The sequence below is a fragment of the Siniperca chuatsi genome, linkage group LG18 (assembly GCF_020085105.1).
Source record: "Siniperca chuatsi isolate FFG_IHB_CAS linkage group LG18, ASM2008510v1, whole genome shotgun sequence".
Classification (NCBI taxonomy): Eukaryota; Metazoa; Chordata; class Actinopteri; order Centrarchiformes; family Sinipercidae; genus Siniperca; species Siniperca chuatsi.
The window spans coordinates 3029503-3047860 of record NC_058059.1 but is presented as its reverse complement, the minus strand read 5'-3'; the positions used below and the strand labels follow the sequence as shown (position 1 = coordinate 3047860).

At 43.4% G+C, this 18358-nt stretch overlaps 2 protein-coding genes and 1 long non-coding RNA gene across 3 annotated transcripts in view; 2 read left to right on the top strand and 1 right to left on the bottom strand.

Annotated features, from left to right (window-relative positions):
- Positions 1 to 4149, top strand: part of LOC122865378 (metal transporter CNNM4) — a 39423-nt gene extending 35274 nt beyond the window's left edge. The window contains exon 9 of the transcript XR_006375462.1: positions 4127 to 4149. The gene's annotated coding sequence lies outside the window, so the exon portion shown is untranslated. The remainder of the gene's footprint in view (positions 1 to 4126) is intronic.
- On the top strand, positions 322 to 14258 carry LOC122865379 (metal transporter CNNM3). Its single transcript, XM_044173736.1, has 11 exons — positions 322 to 1060; positions 1157 to 1491; positions 1572 to 1748; positions 2251 to 2408; positions 3751 to 3894; positions 3968 to 4126; positions 5353 to 5522; positions 6780 to 6876; positions 7519 to 7649; positions 8526 to 8652; positions 10477 to 14258. Exons 1-11 carry the CDS (start codon positions 365 to 367, stop codon positions 10524 to 10526), a joined length of 2244 nt encoding a protein of 747 aa, XP_044029671.1. The 5' UTR covers positions 322 to 364; the 3' UTR covers positions 10527 to 14258.
- A 24-nt stretch (positions 14259 to 14282) lies between these two features.
- LOC122865381 lies at positions 14283 to 15537 on the bottom strand. The gene is made up of 3 exons (XR_006375463.1): positions 14519 to 15537; positions 14341 to 14449; positions 14283 to 14300 (listed from the first exon to the last, which is right to left on the bottom strand). It is a non-coding gene; the product is annotated as an uncharacterized LOC122865381 (long non-coding RNA).
- Positions 15538 to 18358: the final 2821 nt, after the last annotated feature.

Below are 18358 nucleotides of genomic sequence, written 5' to 3'. Positions count from 1 at the left end.
GAATAAGTGCGCCTCGCGGAGGCCCAGAGTGATGAATGACTTGTTTTGATGAACTCTTAACAAAGATGGGCGTGAGCTCCTGCCTGTGTTCTCGTGTTTCATTGGCTGTGAGCGCAAACCGGCCGCGATTCGCTGGTTTTGAGAAGAGGCGGTGCGATAACAAACAAAAACATTCAGCAGCGAGCCCCAAAATGTACGCCGGCGCTCCGCCTGCGTGTGTGTGTCTGGAGCCAAAATGGCCGCCACGCAGCTCAGTTGCAGTGTTCGTTTTGATTGGCTGGCTCAGCCCCCCCCCCCGGTGGGCGGGGCCGCAGCGGGGCTAGAGTCACATGATCCGCGCTGAGCCAGGCTGACCAATTCCAATATGGTGGCCAGCTTGGCAGGTCTACGGTTCCTGTTGATGATATTGTTGTTCTGCGGGATCAGGTACGGCGCCTGCAGCCAGGAAGCCCCGCTGGTTCTGGGGCTGCGACTGGAAGACCCGGCGGGTCCCGTGTGTATGAAGGATCGGATCATCTCGGCGCCAGAAGGAGCCACGTTCAACCTCCGTCTCTTCGGGACGGATCTGAATGGAAGCTGGCCGTGGGTGGCGTTCGCAGGGGCAGCTGGCGGGGCGGCCGGGGATGCGCCTGACCCGTGCGCGGAGGAGTCCAGCCGTCACGAGTCCGCTTTTCGGGTGAAGGGTGAGTTCACCTCGGAAAATGACAGCGGGCTGATAACGGTGGAGGTCCTGCAGAGGAGCATCAGCGCCGGAGCAGCTGGCCGCGAGGAGACCTACCACCACCTGTGTGTGCTGAGCGGAGGGAAATGGGCATCCGCGGGCTTGGACAGACTGCGGATAAACCCGGACGTGGGTCAGCCCGCAGACTACATCCCGCCGTGGTGTCTGGCCGTGCTGGTAGTGCTGCTGCTGCTGATCTGCGGGGTGCTGAGGACTGTGAACCTGAGCCTGCTGTGGCTGGACCCCGTGGAGCTTTATGTCCTTCACAGCTGTGGATCCGAGGAGGAGAAGCGGGCCGCCAAGCGCCTGGAGCCCATCAGGAGGAGGGGGAACTTCTTGGTAAGTTTTCTGAAAGCAGGTGGACTGCAAGGCAGAGCGTGGGATGAAAATGCTGTTCTGTCTCCTTGATGCCAAAATGTCTGTTTTCCATCCCAGACATGTTCCCTGCTGTTCCTGTGTGCTGTGGGACACTCGGTCCTGGGTGTCCTCCTGTACCGGGCCCTGGGCTCCATCGTCTCCGCAGTGTTCACCAGCGGCTTCCTCATCTTCTTCCTGGCTGAGCTGGCTCCTCACATCCTGTGCTCCGGCTACGGGTTTCAGCTGGCCCCGGCTCTGACCTGGCTGGCCCAGGTTTGTATGGTGTTCACGTGCCCCCTGTCCTGCCCTCTGGGGCTGATCCTGGACCTGGCGCTGAGGAGGGACATCAGCACCTGTGGGATAAGGGAGAGGGCCATGGAGATGATCCGCACAAGTGTCAACGACCCTTACAGGTAATTAAAGGACACGCCGAGAGAGAATCACACACACACATCTGTTGTCCACGTCTCATCCACGCTGTTTGTTTGCGCAGTGAGTTTGTGAAGGAGGAGTTCAGCCGCGGGATGCTGCGCAGTAAGACGGTGGAGGACATCCTGACCCCTCTGAAGGACTGCTTCATGCTGCCCAGCTCGGTCGTCCTGGACTTCTCCACCATGTCTGAGATCATGCAGAGCGGATACACTCGGGTGCCCATATACGAGGAGGAGAGGTGGGCACAGCGACGTGGCCTTTTCTAAACCCTGTCCTCTCGGGCGACCGCAAGTTATAGGCTGTCAGAATCAGAAGGGGTATCGGAAGTACTGGACTACAGAAGATCTGGATCAGAGAGGAGGCTGGGAGGGAGCATTACCTTTTCCAGGATTTGGCCATACTGACAGATATACTGGTATCAGTGTGCGTTTATGTCAGATCTTGAAAAGCGCTCTTATTTTTATAAAACATAGGTTAAAAAAAGGCTGCTTCTCGATCCTAACTGCAGCTGTAAGACAGAGCAACACCTTTTCATAATGTCCAGCCTCAAAGAACAGACCTGGTGTTGTTTAAACCTCCTTTGATTCACTTTATCTTGGTTGGTTTAGTGGCCGATAATAACTCCTAACAAAAGTACATACAGGCACACACACACACAAACACACACTTCACATTCAGTGGATTTGGTTTCTCTGCATGGAAATAAACATGGCCAATCATCCACGTGTTTGGTTTTCCAGGTCCAACATCGTGGAAATCCTTTATGTGAAAGACTTGGCTCTGGTGGACCCAGACGACTGCACCCCCATGACGACTATCACCAAGTTCTACAATCACCCGCTGCACTACGTCTTCAACGACACCAAGCTGGACGCCATGCTGGAGGAGTTCAAGAAAGTGTGCTCGCACTCTTGCTCGCGGACGGGTAGTAAATCGTACAAAAAACACACGCAAAATATCACAGCAGAGGCTCTTCTTTCTTTGACCGTTTTTATTTGGATTTATTTTGTTTTTGGGTTCAGTTTGGCCAGAGTATCTGCAGGTCTTAAAAAGCTTTTCATTCAGTTTCCTAAAAAAAAAAAAAAAAGTTCCTTAAAAGGTCTTTTAAAAAAGTCTTAAATGTAGTTTATAAAAGTCTTAAATATTTTAAATCCATTTTATGCCGCTTATCAAGGTCCAAGTATTTCTTTTGGTAGAAAATAGTTCCAATGAAAACTGTTCACGGTGAGATCTGCCGCCGAGCTACAACTTAACCACCGTTAAAAGCAGCCGAATCAGCTGTTAGCGGCTCCTGTCTGCAGTGGACCCGTGGACGGACAGACAGCTGTCACTGGATTACTGTGAGACTGAAGAAAACTTAAAAACGTGATGATTCTCAGGCAAGTTCTGGAGTCATGAGGAGCGATTGTTTTTCTATGATTTCTAAGCGTCATAAACATCACAAATAATGATATCCTCTGGAAGTGTGAGTCACATTGACTCTAAAAACGTGTGTGTTATGTCTGTGTGTTAAGATTTGAGTTATGACTCCTAGAAGGAGTAAGATTTTTTTTTTTTAATGCAAATTGCTCAGTTCACCTAAAGCAGTATCTGCGCCTCACCTTCAACTTCAAATTGAAGAGTTGACACAGTTTGAAAACCTCTGATCCAGAGTAGCCAGGACTCTGTGTCTCTGTGAAAAGAGATGAGGCTGTTTAACTTTTAAAACTGAACATTTAAAAGCATCCCAGTGTATAGGAGTGGAGACAGAAATCTCAAAACCTGGTCAAATAAAACCAAAACTATCTGCATGGCTAGATGCCACAGAGGTAAAAAAAAAAAAATCTGTTGTTTTTTTTGTAATTTGGGTGAACTGATCTTTTAATGAAGAATGATGTCTTTTGAAATAAAATTTACTGAAGGGGTCCCAAACAACACGCCATCTTGGACCTCCGCTTATTACTATTACTTATTACATATTTGGTGACACTGTATTTTATACTGTACTTTCATCATCAACCGGTAAACCCACTTGGTACTCGACACTTAGTTTATCTTATACTTACACCGACATGATACTTAATTTATTTCTGACCTGTTTTATAGTGTTTATAGTGTATCATATTGTTTTCTAGTACTTTCTCCTGTGTGCACTGACGTAAAGGCGAGCTGCTGTAACAAAGAGTTTCCCTTCGGGGATCAATAAAGTATTTCTGATCTGATTTCTGTGATTTGACCTCCGACCTTTCCCGTTCTATCAGGCAACTCTCACATGGCCATCGTCCAGAAGGTGAACAACGAGGGGGAGGGAGATCCGTTCTACGAGGTGCTGGGACTGGTCACCTTAGAGGACGTCATCGAGGAGATCATCAAATCAGAGATCCTGGACGAGTCTGACGGCTACTGTAAGTCTCTGTAAACGTGGGTATTGCTTCGGTACCTGCTATCTTTATTAAACTCTCCCCCCTCCTCCTGTAGTGGACAGGAAAGTGAAGCGGCCCCTCGCTCCGCTGGAGATTCCTCTGGAGCCTCGCAGCGTCCACGAGGAATTTTCTCTTTTCAAGCCTCCTGAAGGAGAACCTAAGATCCGTACCTCGCCACAACTCCTGCTGGCTACACACCGCTTCCTGTCCAGAGGTGTGTGTGTGTGTGTGTGTGTGTGTGTGTGTGTGTGTGTGTGTGATTATCTGTGAATCTTTACTTACATACCTGTATGTATGTGGCAAAACGGAAAGGTTGAGTGAGGTTGTGGTTGAACTTGTACCTCATACTGATTAAATTAGTCACCGTTTAACACTGTGCGTGTAATGATTGTGTTACTGTTATATATTATAATGCAGCTGAGGAGTTAAAGGTGGGGTGTGCGATTCTAATCCAACACACGTCTGTTTGTCACATTCAGCGAATATCTCCTCACGGTCCTCTAGCTGTCCGTTCTGTGTGTCGCTGAAAAACCCCCCGGCGTTCGTACGCAGCCCTGGCTCTGTAAATGGGAAATAAACAAAGAGGCTCGGGCCGAGCCACACAGCGCTATTCCAGCCATGATTTGTGTGTCAGGTGACTTTAAACGACTTGCCCACGGACATTCAGCTCACTTTCTAGTTTGCCAAGACATGCTGTTGTTGTGATGTTAGCTATAGCAGCAGGAGAGTTGTGAGTATCGCTGTCTGGAGCGGCTGTGTTGCTCTGGGAAACCGTCTCGTCCTCTCTGGCTGTTAGCTTTGCAGCCGCAACTGTACGGACAGTTTGCTAACCCACAGCCTAGCTAACATTAGTTACATCACTTGCTGTGTCGTTCATGGTGTTTGTCATGATATTAGGTTTCTCCAGAATCGCATACCCCACCTTTTAAAGCTAGGGCCGGTAACGTATTTCAGAAGCATTTTGGGTTATATTTGTTGAAATTCTCTTTACATCTCGACAGCAATCAATAAATCAAATGCTCTGGGGGGAAAAGAAAACAATCCCGTATCTGTAGCTGTCGCAGGCTTGTAAACAAGCCCATCCAATCATTTCGTTCGGCCCAAATGTAACGATTGGCTGCCTGCCTGCCCGTGCACTCATGAAAGTGTGTTTTGGGGGAGTGGCTTTGGAGGGAGGGCTGAAGGGATGGGGTGGGATTTTCCTTCGGTTGGATACTTTCAAAATCTTGCTGTCTCTTGCTAGCTTCTCAAACGTTAGCTACCCTAGCTTTGAGGCTCAGCATTGATGGGTTCATGTCTGAGGCCGCAGAGACGCAAAGAAACTGACATCAAACTGCTCCGAGGTATTTGAGGTCATCAGTCTAGACATCTTTGATCCTCTGTGTGACATCACTGCCCGGACAGCGAGCTTACTCTGTCCTCTGTCTCTGACCCCTGTAGAAGTGGAGCACTTCAGCCCCGCACGCGTGTCCGAGAAGGTCTTGTTCCACCTGCTCCGTCACCCCAGCGTCAACCAGGAAGTGCACTTTGACCCAAACAACCGGCTGAGCGCAGGCCACTATCTCTACACACGAAACCACCCGGTGGACTATTTCATCCTGCTGCTGCAGGTATGCGCTCATGTCCAGACACGTGTGCTTCAGCTCTGGAGGCAAGTCGCACATTTTCTCTCCCAACTTTTCAAGAAAGGGAGAAACAATGGAAGTAAAGGAATCAGAGCAAATACTGTAGAAAGAAAGATAAACAAGTGTACAGTTTTTAAAAAATGTATGTTCATCTTCTATAAATTTGAGACTTTTAACAAAATCGAGCAGAAAGAAATTAAAAACTGTTAGACCACTTTATATATGTGAATGTGATATTTACAGAGTAAAATGATCAAATTAATAGTATCAAGAACAAGTGAGTAAGCAGATTATTTTTTAACATTTTTAACTTTAAAGGACGCCCAGTTCTGTATATCTTTACAAAACGCATGTGTGTGTGTGTTCACAGTGAAAGAACAGACGCTCAAGGATCCGTCTCAGGTTTAAAGCAATAGAAGTCAGAAAACAGGGTTCATTTAATTCAGCCTGTCCGTAACTATAGATTAACCAGGCTTCAACATCTGCACGGCTAAGAATAGGATTTAAAGGGATAGTTCGACATTTTGCCGAGAGTTAGATGAGAAGGTTGATACGACTCTTATGTCTGTAAGATAACATAGAACTTTATTGTTTCAGAGGGAAATTGTTGCGCAGCAGTTGCAGAACAAAGTACGAAAGAGTGCAAATATAAAAATAACAATAAACGGATATCCAAAATCCACAAAGTCCAAAATATTAACAAGGTTAACAGTAAGGATCTTGAGTAAATATGCAGCCGGTTAGCTTAGCTTAGCTTAGATTAGCATGGCAGCATATCGCAGCCACCATGACAAAAAAAAAGTGTTTTCTCAGTTTTTTGTTAAAAAGAGAAGCTTAAAGTTTAAAACTCATACAAAATAGTTTTATTCTTGTAATAATCACTTCATCTCGTTATATCACAGAACTTTCTTATTATTACACAAAAATCAACCTAATCTCATTAAAACGTCGTGACAGGATGGGTCAGTATGATCCAGTCAGATCACACTGTCGCCTGCGTCAGCCAGAAAAACTGACAAAGACTGATGTTTTTTAACTGTGTGACTTATTTATTGTCGTAATAACGCTGTTGTCCCGAAGAACTGCAGTACGGGGAGGAACACATGTGGGTAAATAACATTCTCGAGAAAAGGCGTACGTGCTTGTGGAAATCAGACCGTTTTAGGGGAAACGTTTTCTTTGAAGAAGCAGAGGGAGAGAAAGACATTGCAGTCTACATGCTTCCTGTTGGTTTGTCCGCAGGGTCGTGTGGAGGTGGAGATCGGCAAAGAGGGGCTGAAGTTTGAGAATGGGGCGTTTACATACTACGGTGTGTCTGCTCTAACGCTGCCATCTTCAGGTGAGATCAAGAACAGCCTCACGTTCAGACTGATTTTACATTGAGCTTGTTGTCTCCATAAGATTTTGATTAGCAGTAACGTAATTGATTATGCCATCTGGTGACAGTTTTAGGAGTTGGTTCACTGACGATGATTTATTGATGGACGCTCAGAGATCCATGAGTTTTATTTGGGCGTTAGACTTCCAGCTGGGATTGAACATGTTCCTGTTTCCCAGTTAGGGCTGCAACTTATGATTATTTTCATTATTGATTAATCATGTAGTCTATAAAATGTTCTCAGAGGCCAAGGGGATATCTTCAGATTGCTTGTTTTATCAGACAAACGGTCGAAACCCCAAAAATATTCAGTTTACAATCACATAAACCTAAATCACAACAGCTTTAATGCCTTGTGCAATATTAAAGAAATAATCTCTGTGAAGTCAATTTTAGGTTCGATCATTTATCATTATTTCTTTGCAGTAATAATTTAAAAATAATGATTTCTACGGAATGATAAAGCAGTACAGTGTTTACATAACAGAGGTTTATATGAGTCAGCGCAGGGCTATAAAAAGAAGACAGCATCATGGCTGAGGTTTGCACGATTGCGGATATTGTGCTGACTGTGTGTGTGTGTGTGTGTGTGTGTGATTACAGTGCACCAGTCTCCAGTGTCGACCCAGCGTCACTCTCCCAGGGATCCCTTCGAGTCAGCAGAAGCTACAAGCCCGTCCAGCTATTGTCCCGACTACACCGTCCGAGCGCTCACTGACCTGCAGCTCATACGGGTGTGTGTGTGTGTGTGTGTGTGTGTGTGTTTCACTCTGATAGCTGTCACGACTAAAGGCCGACATACACTGCGTGATTTTGGGGCTGTCTCAAACCAGAGTTGTGTCAGAAATCTGATGAAATCTTTGGCCGCCGTTCCGAACCGCGTCCACCACGTGGATGTATTCTATGAACTGGATATCAGACTGCAAGACGGCGCCCATTCAGTTGCTCACCGAGTGCACACGCTCATTAGTGTTTCTCTCCCTGGCCCCGGCCCGCTCGGCTCATAGACTTTACATTGTGATGACGTCACGCACGTAAGAGTCACCACACATCCATGGTTGGCGACCAAAGACATCCCGTGTCAAACTTCAGACAGCGTCGGACGTAAGGAAGGGTTCAGATAAAAAGCAAAATACCCAGATTCATTTAAGCTCTGACGCTAACAAATTTATTGAAATCTATTGAATAAACAGTCTCCTCGCTGTTTTTTTGTTAGCAACGAGCAATGGAAAACATGTAAGTAGCAGCTTCTCATTTTTAGCCGTTTGTTAATGTCTCTGGTTATAAAGGCCGACGTCAGAAGTGGCATTTTTGAACACATTTAAAAAGAAGCTTGTTTATTGTTTTACTGCATTTTCAAAACATGTAAGTTGATAACATGCCCCTGCTTGCGTATATTTTTAATATCATTCTTTTTACATTCATCGCACACTCTTGCCATGCCTCAAAATAGATGTCGTACGGTCTGGCAAAGATTGTGACCAACACTGTCCTCGACCCGTCTCGCTCAGTGTGACATGCAATAAACCTGCAAGATCCCTGTTACTGCACGGTGTACAGAGCCTTTAGGAGTCTGACTTTTTCATTCATTTCTGTGGGTGTTTTTGTAGGTGACACGTCTCCAGTATTTGAACGCTCTCATGGCGTCGCGGGTCGGTCAGAGTCCAGATCCTCCGGAGATTAAGATCCTGCCCAACAGTCAGACCAAGCTGCTCAACGACAGAAACACCACACAAGGTAGCTTTGCTCTGAACGCAGTGTGAGGTTATCTCCGAGGTCCGCTGCCACGTGGATCTCAACACTAACATTTATTGCTGATGATAAATCGCACTAAACCTCTCCTGAATTTGTAGTATTGCTTTCCTGTTTGCCTTCAGCTGAACTAAAATAATTTCTCTTTCTCTTTCTTCTCCCTCCTTGCGTGCCTCCACGTCTCCTCTGTTCTCTGGCCCGTCCAGAGTTCCCTGTAAACTTTTCATTCTTTGATACCATTGAGAACTACTGTTAGTCTTTTTGTTTTGTTTTGTTTTGTTTTGTTGTTTTTTTGCATGAGGTAAATGAAATGCAGCCTGTCTGTTGCATGACAGCAGGCTGTACGTGCAGCACACACACACACACACACACACACCAAGGAGAAGACACCACACACACTGATCCATGAAATAATGTCCCGCTCTTGGTTTCCTCTTGAAAGTGTAACAGGATTGCCTTTACCCTTTACCTTGTGAACTCAGCAGTGGGTGCATTTAATTTTCATGAGACAAATTTCTTGTCTGGAATCAGAATCAGGGTGTGTGTGTGTGTGTGTGTGTGTGTGCAAGTACATATATGTGTGTGTGTGTGTTTGTGAGGTTTTTTTAGCCTCTGTTTCTTCATCCTGTGTCATCCCTCGTTTCTGCTTTTCCCTGAAATCATCTCACTTCTCTCTGTTCGGGTACGTGAACGCTCCCAGATCTGGTCCGTCTCTAACATGTCTGATCTGATTCAGCTGTTCCCTTCCCTTCGAGGATGTGTTGCGTCACCTCGAGTGTATAAAAAAAAAAAAAAAAAAGACAAGATGGCGCAGAAGCGACGAGAAACAGCCTGCGAAAGAAGCTCAATTATCCGAATTAGCCGGATGTGAAAATGTAAATGAACTCCATGCGTTTTGAATATGATGGATACTTCACTGAAACTTGTTAAACAACACAGATGTTTCCTCATCTGGAAGTATAGAGAGCCAAAGTCATGACGTCACTTCCTGTCTAGCTTCTGTAACTCAATGCAATCTCTCATTCGGCATTTCTTGCATCAGTCTTTGTGAAAAAGTGAAGCCTGAAGTTTAAGTTTGCAGCAGCTGATATTAGAAATTGAAACCTTCGTGATAAACTTTGTGAAGTTAAACAACAATTACTTTGTGAGCACAGAAAAAAAAAACTACAGCTCCCATGAAACTTTACCAACACGGGTACTTCCGTCGTGGTTCCTTCCATATACATGAAACGCCCCCTTCTAAAAACTTTCAGCTGTAATCTCTGCTGCTTAAAAACGTCGTCTCTGTCCTGCTGTTATTACAGACTTCTGTTGAGCCACGTCGTTTAGCCCACAAACGTCTAAGACTTATGGGAAATGAGGTTTGTTAAAGGCCGCTGAAAACAGAAATATTGAATAAACAATTAAATTAGATAGTTTTTCAAAAAAACTGCTGTCCTTTAATCTAAAGATATGAAGCGAGCCGCACGACATACTGTTGACAAAGACTGTTCCAAGGCTGGATTTTGAGTTATTAGTGCTGTTACAGATGTCAAATGGGCTTTTGAATGAAATCTTCTTACTTCTGGAACAGAACCCGGAAGTTCTGGTTCCTCTATGCAACAAGAACGACTTCTTCTTCTATTTCTTAAACTCTGGCTCTTCTTCGTCTCCTTTGTGCCATCTTTCATGTCAGCAGCCGGTGTCGGCCTGTTGCTTCCTCTCTTGATACTCCCTCCGTCACTTTAACGCCCTGTGTGTGGTTGCCTCGCTGTGATGTCACCATCCCTCACTCACCCCAGCTCTCCTCTCATTGGTCGGGTTCCACAGGTGGCAGTAGAGCCCAGGAGAGCTCCACAGAAGAGGAGGCTCATGGGTAGTGCGGTTCTGTCTGCCCCGCTGTTAAAGACCTGCTTCAAACAAGTAGAGATTTTAGTTTTTTGTTTGTTTTTTATTGATGAATCATCTATGGCTGGAACGTAGCTAATGGACAAGACTGGAGTGAGAGTGATTTTATTTTTTATGTAGATCCACCGCTCACCCTTCTCATCTCCATCCCTATTCCTTTATGTGCTTTTCATTATTTGTTGTTGTTTTATACACTATGGACTATATGTGTGTATATATATTATATATAAATACATTTTATTTTAATTTGGCAGTGCCTTTCTTCCAGGTTTAGCCTTTCATAGTAAACATTGCCATTCCTCACTTTTGCCTGTCTGGGTGCCAAAGCTTACATGTGTGTTTGTGTGTGTGTGTGTGTGTGTTGTCTGTGTCTGTTTGTACTGAAGCGTCCGTCCGCTTGAGACACTTAAAACACACGCGTTGGTTGAAAGCAGGTTTGCACGTTAAATTTGTGCACTGTTGGTAAGGTACGTCCAGATTTTATACCCTCACGCAACTTTGCTGTCAGACGTAGAGGTGTGTGTGTGTGTAACCAGAAACTAAAATTTCAGCTTCGGTCTTTCGATGGATGATGGTTTGTTTCAACTTTAAATATTCAAGTTAGAAAGTGTGGCGTAAAGGACTTAATCAAAGGACGTAATCCAAAGTAAAAAAATAGATTAAACACTACGTGCTAACAAAGAGTGATAGTTTTTTATTAATGCTTATTTTAACAGAAGCTCCAAAAAGATGAACCTAAGAGTGGTTGTAAGTAGAGCTGAAACAATTAGTCGATTTGTCAGAAAAAGACGCAGAAATGCTTGAAAAACTTGCTGATTTGCTGCTATTCTTTGTCTCGTGATAATAATCTGAATATCTTTTGGGTTTTGGACTATTTGTCAGACAAAACAAGACATTTCAAAACGTCATCTTGGGCTTTAGGAAAATGTGACGGGCAGTTTTTTTTGACATTTTATAGATCAAATGATTAACAGAGGAAATAATCTGCAGACTAATGAAATAATTGTTAGTTGCAGCGCTAGCTGTAGTCCAACACGTTTCAGTCTCAGTGAAGAACATTAACTTGCCAAACAGTATCTCAGAATCCGACTCTGCTTTATTGAAGTATGTAAGAGGAGTCTGACTGCAACATAAACAGACCTACAGGTTAGGTAAGAGTATTAATAGAGATGACTGGTTAGTAGGGCTGGGTACAAAACCTCAGTATTGCTTTTGGTACCAACTAAAATGTGTCCATATCACCAAAATCATCAAAAACTGTCAAGTATCATAATCTAATTTTCTTATTCTTTGATCAGATTTAAATCATTTAAAAGTTTTAGTTAATGTTCTTGTACAGCTGCTTGTGTTTAGACAATATTTAACATTTGGCTTCTTAGGTTAAAAGAGAGCTGAAATGATTAGTTAATTAACAGAACATTAATCTGCACCTGTTTTTGATGATTGATTTATCATTTTGATGTCTGATGGTCAGATAAAACAAGCAGTTATGCAGCTACGATGGGCATTTTTCACTGTTTTCTTACATTTTATTGCCAAAAACTATTGATCAAGAAAAGAATCGGCAGATTCATTGATAATTCAGAAATAACAGTTTGCTGCACGTGTTTGTGTTTCTCAAAGTAAGGTATTAAAAAAAGTATTTCGGTACCAAAACTCAGGTATCGGCACTAGTCTTGAAACATTTCAAACAATACTCAGCCCTACTAGTTAGTCGCATCCGACTGAAATTATTGTAGTTGATCGCCAGAAATTAAAAAAATAATTTTGATGATCAATTAATCCTTTAACATTTACCGTTTCCAGCTTCTCAGATGTGAGGTTTTGCTGCTTTATATAATTGTAATCTGAATATCTTACTGACTGTTGTCTTATCCTGGGATAGTTTAAAGGAGATATTCTACAACTTTGATGCTGTTAACAAATCCCAAGAAAACAACAACAACAACAACAACGACGTGTTAGTCCGTCTCTCAACACTTTCTGACTCCCCCACCCTGTCTGCGACTCCTGCTGAAGACTCAGAAGTTTAAAAACACAAATATATAGTTTCATGTTTAAAAAAGGCTCAGTCATTTCCTAAAAAAAATGGTCACTGTAGTTTTTATCAAACAAACAGGAGGAAATGGGGCAGCAGGACGGTGTGTCAGAATAAACTACAGTGTGTGTGTGTTCATGGTGATGAAGGAACATGTCACCCAGTGCAACTGATGTGTTTTTAATAGTTTCTGGACAACGATGGAGCTCTGCGGCTCAGAGGGAGAAGATCCATCAGGCTGTTATTCACCTGTTAGTAGAAACATTCAGTGTTGGTTTTGGGATTTGTTAACATTAAGAGAAATATAGAATATCACCAGACGTTTCCTTTTAATGTATACACGGCGACGCTTCTGCCAGACATTGATTGTATGATGAGTCGTGTCGACCCAGGTTCATAGTGATCTTTGAGGAGAGAACAAGCCCACAACAACACATCGGTGAATCTGCTGAATCCCAGCAGAGGGCGCTATGAATCTGATGCCTGCACTGATCTCATTGTGTGTAATTTAAACCCTGGAACTGGAAGTCAGATTAATAGTAAAATGGCGGCTGTGGTCAGAGTCAGCTGTCCTGTAGTCAAACATCCGTTTGTTTGGTTCATATTCATACTAACCCTAAAGCACCTTGTTTGTTATCTGTGTTATCAAATATATTTGAGTCCTGTTAACATTGCAGCACATGTTCACTGTCTGTCTTTCTGTCTGTTATATCTGTCTGTCTACGAGTGTGTGTGTCTGTGTGTGTGTGTGACATAATATTTCACTAGTACATGTCAGCAAACAAGCATCCAGCCTTCACCTTAACTCCGTCACCCCATGTATGTATGTTGATAGCATAACATGCATTGTAAGCATCTGTCAGTCATTGTTGCATGTGTGTAAACGTGAAATGTGTCAGAAACGGCCTCTAAATAACCACCTCTGTGCTCCCTGTGTTTGTACATTAATGTATTAACGATGAGGAGGAAAATGGCCGACTGTCTCCGTGAGCCCTTTGACATGATGATAAACAAAATCAGCGGTCGGGTTTTTTTTGGAAGTCTATTTTAATGTAAAACTCGCATGCCCAAATGTACGTTGAGAAAGTCTCTCGCTGTAATCATTCCTCCTGTCCAGGCTGGCCGTGAAGCGACACTGTTGTAGTGCAGCTACACTGTAAAAAGTGTTGACCTTGTTCTGTGCAAAAATACGTTCTGAAGTTGAAGGCGGGGGTTTGCTCAAAAAGACGCATCGTCCGACCGCTGCCACGCTTGAAGGCGTTTACATATGGGGATAACAGTGCAGTCTTTCCTCGAAGGCATTCGTACTGTTGCACTTGGTTGTTCGCACCAAATATGAATGAATAAATAGTTGCGTAAAGAGTCAAAAAAGAAGTTCAAACCCAGCTTTCTTTGTCACCTCCGCACAGCCGGTCAGTTGCTGAGTGAAGTGGGTGTGAATGTTAGATTGTAGGTTTCGGATAGTTACAGAAATTGTGAAAGGCGTTCCCCTAAATTGGGAAGTCGGGAAGGGGGGGGGGGGGGTTGGAGCTAATATGAGGCTTCAACAGTCTGAGTTAGTCAAAAAAATTTGGTATCTCCATCCTGGAAGTTAGTTTTCAGTGTTGTGTCGACGTCTGTTTCCCTAACGATTTGTGCTTCCCCTCACCTTTCCATGAACCCAACCTAAAAACTAACCCCAACTAGTCACCTGACCCCTAACCATAGCCTAATCTGACCCCAAACCATAACCTAATCTAAATCCTAACCTAATCTGACCCCTAACCATAACCTAATCTAAATCCTAACCTAATCTGACCCCAAACCATAGCCTAATCTGACCCCTAACCATAACCTAATCTGACCCCAAACCATAGCCTAATCTGACTCCTAACCATAACCTAATCTGACCCCAAACCATAGCCTAATCTGACTCCTAACCATAACCTAATCTGACCCCAAACCATAGCCTAATCTGACCCCTAACCATAACCTAATCTAAATCCTAACCTAATCTGACCCCTAACCATAACCTAATCTAAATCCTAACCTAATCTGACCCCAAACCATAGCCTAATCTGACCCCTAACCATAACCTAATCTGACCCCAAACCATAGCCTAATCTGACCCCTAACCATAACCTAATCTGACCCCAAACCATAGCCTAATCTGACCCCTAACCATAACCTAATCTGACCCCAAACCATAGCCTAATCTGACCCCTAACCATAACCTAATCTGACCCCAAACCATAGCCTAATCTGACCCCTAACCATAACCTAATCTAAATCCTAACCTAATCTGACCCCTAACCATAACCTAATCTAAATCCTAACCTAATCTGACCCCTAACCATAACCTAATCTGACCCCAAACCATAGCCTAATCTGACCCCTAACCATAGCCTAATCTGACCCCTAACCATAACCTAATCTGACCCCTAACCATAGCCTAATCTGACCCCTAACCATAACCTAATCTGACCCCAAACCATAGCCTAATCTGACCCCTAACCATAGCCTAATCTGACCCCTAACCATAGCCTAATCTGACCCCTAACCATAACCTAATCTGACCCCTAACCATAGCCTAATCTGACCCCTAACCATAACCTAATCTGACCCCTAACCATAGCCTAATCTGACCCCTAACCATAGCCTAATCTGACCCCTAACCATAACCTAATCTAAATCCTAACCTAATCTGACCCCAAACCATAGCCTAATCTGACCCCTAACCATAACCTAATCTGACCCCAAACCATAGCCTAATCTGACCCCAAACCATAGCCTAATCTGACCCCTAACCATAACCTAATCTGACCCCAAACCATAGCCTAATCTGACCCCTAACCATAGCCTAATCTGACCCCTAACCATAGCCTAATCTGACCCCTAACCATAGCCTAATCTGACCCCTAACCATAGCCTAATCTGACCCCTAACCATAGCCTAATCTGACCCTAACCATAGCCTAATCTGACCCCTAACCATAATCTAATCTGACCCCTAACCATAACCGAATCTGACCCTAACCTAACCATAATCTAATCTGGCCCCTAACCATAATCTAATCTGGCCCCTAACCATAACCGAATCTGACCCCTAACCATAACCGAATCTGGCCCCTAACCATAGCCTAATCTGACCCCTAACCATAATCTAATCTGACCCCTAACCATAACCGAATCTGACCCCTAACCATAATCTAATCTGCCCCTAACCATAATCTAATCTGGCCCCTAACCATAACCGAATCTGGCCCCTAACCATAACCGAATCTGACCCCTAACCATAGCCTAATCTGGCCCCTAACCATAACCGAATCTGGCCCCTAACCATAATCTAATCTGACCCCTAACCATAACCTAATCTGACCGCTGAACTCTGCAGGTAATTGAAATGATGAATTAATAAACGGATGTTCCAACTCTCAAAGCAAAGATGCTCCAGCTATCAGTGAAGTCAGAATCAGAAATACTTTATTGATCCCCGAGGGGGAAACTCTGTCGTTACAGCAGCTCGCCGTCACGTCAGTGCACACAGGAGTAGAAGCACTAAGCGAATCAACATATAATACACTATAATGCAGCTCAGATAAGACTCATTTTGGAAGCTACCCGTGTGATTTTTGACTGCTGGTATTCGCTTTAGCTGAACTTCAGAATGAATTTCCGCACAGAAGAAGACGACTGTGAATTTTGGCCCCTAACTCTTACAGTCGCGGCACAAGGGGATTTCCTCAGAGAAAGTATGAAGAGAGGAATTATAACACGCTCTCTGCATACATACATACAGTATGGTATGTCAGCACTGTATTAAAATAAACTTCCGTTTCGGCATGAGTCGGCTCTGCACCAGCTGTGTTACATCAGCACCACTCCTGTCTCTTTGCATTTTGATTCCATTCGTGTGTTTGATTCGTTCAGTGTCGTCGCTCTCGAGCATTTCGCCATATTCCAGGAGAAATTTTTGACTTTGTGATTCTGAGTAAATATTTTTCAGCTGTTTTTACTTATGTTTTTGTTTTGTTATAAGTTCATTTCCATGGTTTCAGAAGACTGAATGTAAAAAGATAATCATTACTGTGCTACTTATACTGATTGAGAGAAATGTTGGGTGGGGTGATTTGGAGAACTGTGTATTAATATATGCTTAAAGTATAATTCCAGGATGTAGTGTTTTTTTTTAGGTAATTGGTCTCAGTTTTCAGGTACAACGACACTGTTACTACAAGAGTTATTGAAAACTAAACAGTTAAATCAATTCCTCATTCTGTCCAGGTTACATTTGTATAGAACTTCTCAATTGTATTATTATTATTATTATTATTATTGTTATTTTCGGGTATGCTGCCGGTTTTGGGTGAATTGAGACTCCATTGCATTTAACACTTTCAATAATCAAGTTTCTTAGGAAATAAACTCAATCCTGTTCTAAATGTGTTCTTTTGGTTTGCCTTTTCTGTTCCCACACAGACATACTGCATCAAGACATGACTTTATTATTATTATTATTATTATTATTATTATTATTTTCAAGTACAAGTACCTCAAAATTATACTTAAGTACTGTGCTTGAGTAAATGTACTTAGTGTTTGCATCTGTATGTTTTTTTAGCTCAGTTATTGCACTGATTTCCTTGCTGTCCATAAAGGTTGATAAACCAAATCACGAATTATACGTTTATTTAAATATATGCACACACACACACACACACACACACACACACACTCTTGCACTCAGTTGCCAGTTTATTAGGTACACCTAGCTAAAACTAATGCAGTCTAATACAACAGTCTGCAACAAATCCTCCCTTCGTGAAGGTTACAATAAAACTGTTTTAGAGAGGTGTCGATTCAACTGTGTGGCCATTTTGGCAACAACAGTGCTGCTGAATTATGCCACGTTATACCGAGAGGTGTTTCTAATATTTTCTCCATCCTATTTATATCAATACGGGTAAACTTAAATATTAGAAACACCTTTCAGTATGACACAATACAGCCCTTTTTTCTCTGGAAACAGCCGCCTGCTGCGGCCGGACAGATAAACAACGAGCTGAAACGCCCTGTAAAGCTCCGTAAAGCCGAGGGGAGCTGCGGATTCAGCTGATCATTCACTCATCGCTACGAGTGACAACCATTCACATTTGCGTTGTGAATTATAGCCGCTTTAAGTCACGCTGACGTTTACATACTTTCACAAAAAACAAGGCGCAAACCAAAACCACAGCATCAGGAACGTAACCCCCCTTTAACCTGAGGCTTGGACCTTTTAAAAAGCCCTCTGAGGTTTTGGTGTCAGTTCCTCTTAGCGTTCACACTACACTTGACAAACCAGGACATTTTTGATTTATATCATCAAAAGCCAACAGCAGAAGCAACTAGATTTTATAGGGACGACAAGCAGACACATAGCGAGCAAGCATGCGACCACGTGCTCACCCACATACACACAGTGAAGCAGCTGTGAGTGAAAGCTACTATTTACATAGTTCACACTGGTGGTTTCCCCATTATGAGCAACAAGCACACCTACATTTACATCGCACATGCTTTTCCAAATGTGTTACTTTAAAGTAGATGTTATTTAACATTATTCATTATACAAAAGAGGGCATTGTTTGCGGTGTGCTATATGGAGTTGTCTGTTTAGTCTTACGGCTGGCTCAAACGCCGAACATAACAATAGACACAACACCAGGTGAGATGTTTGCTGCATGTAAGTTTTATTGGAATAAATGAATGAACAAGTGAAAGCCAGATACGAATCACCACAGAGGCG

Bases quoted from the DNA above. Each gene is read 5' to 3' on its own strand.
- LOC122865379 (XM_044173736.1), top strand. From the start codon at position 365: ATGGTGGCCAGCTTGGCAGGTCTACGGTTCCTGTTGATGATATTGTTG. The intron at 1,492-1,571 runs GTAATTAAAGGA...TTGTTTGCGCAG, and splicing joins AGTGTCAACGACCCTTACAG to TGAGTTTGTGAAGGAGGAGT. The intron at 6,877-7,518 runs GTGAGATCAAGA...GTGTGATTACAG, and splicing joins TCTAACGCTGCCATCTTCAG to TGCACCAGTCTCCAGTGTCG.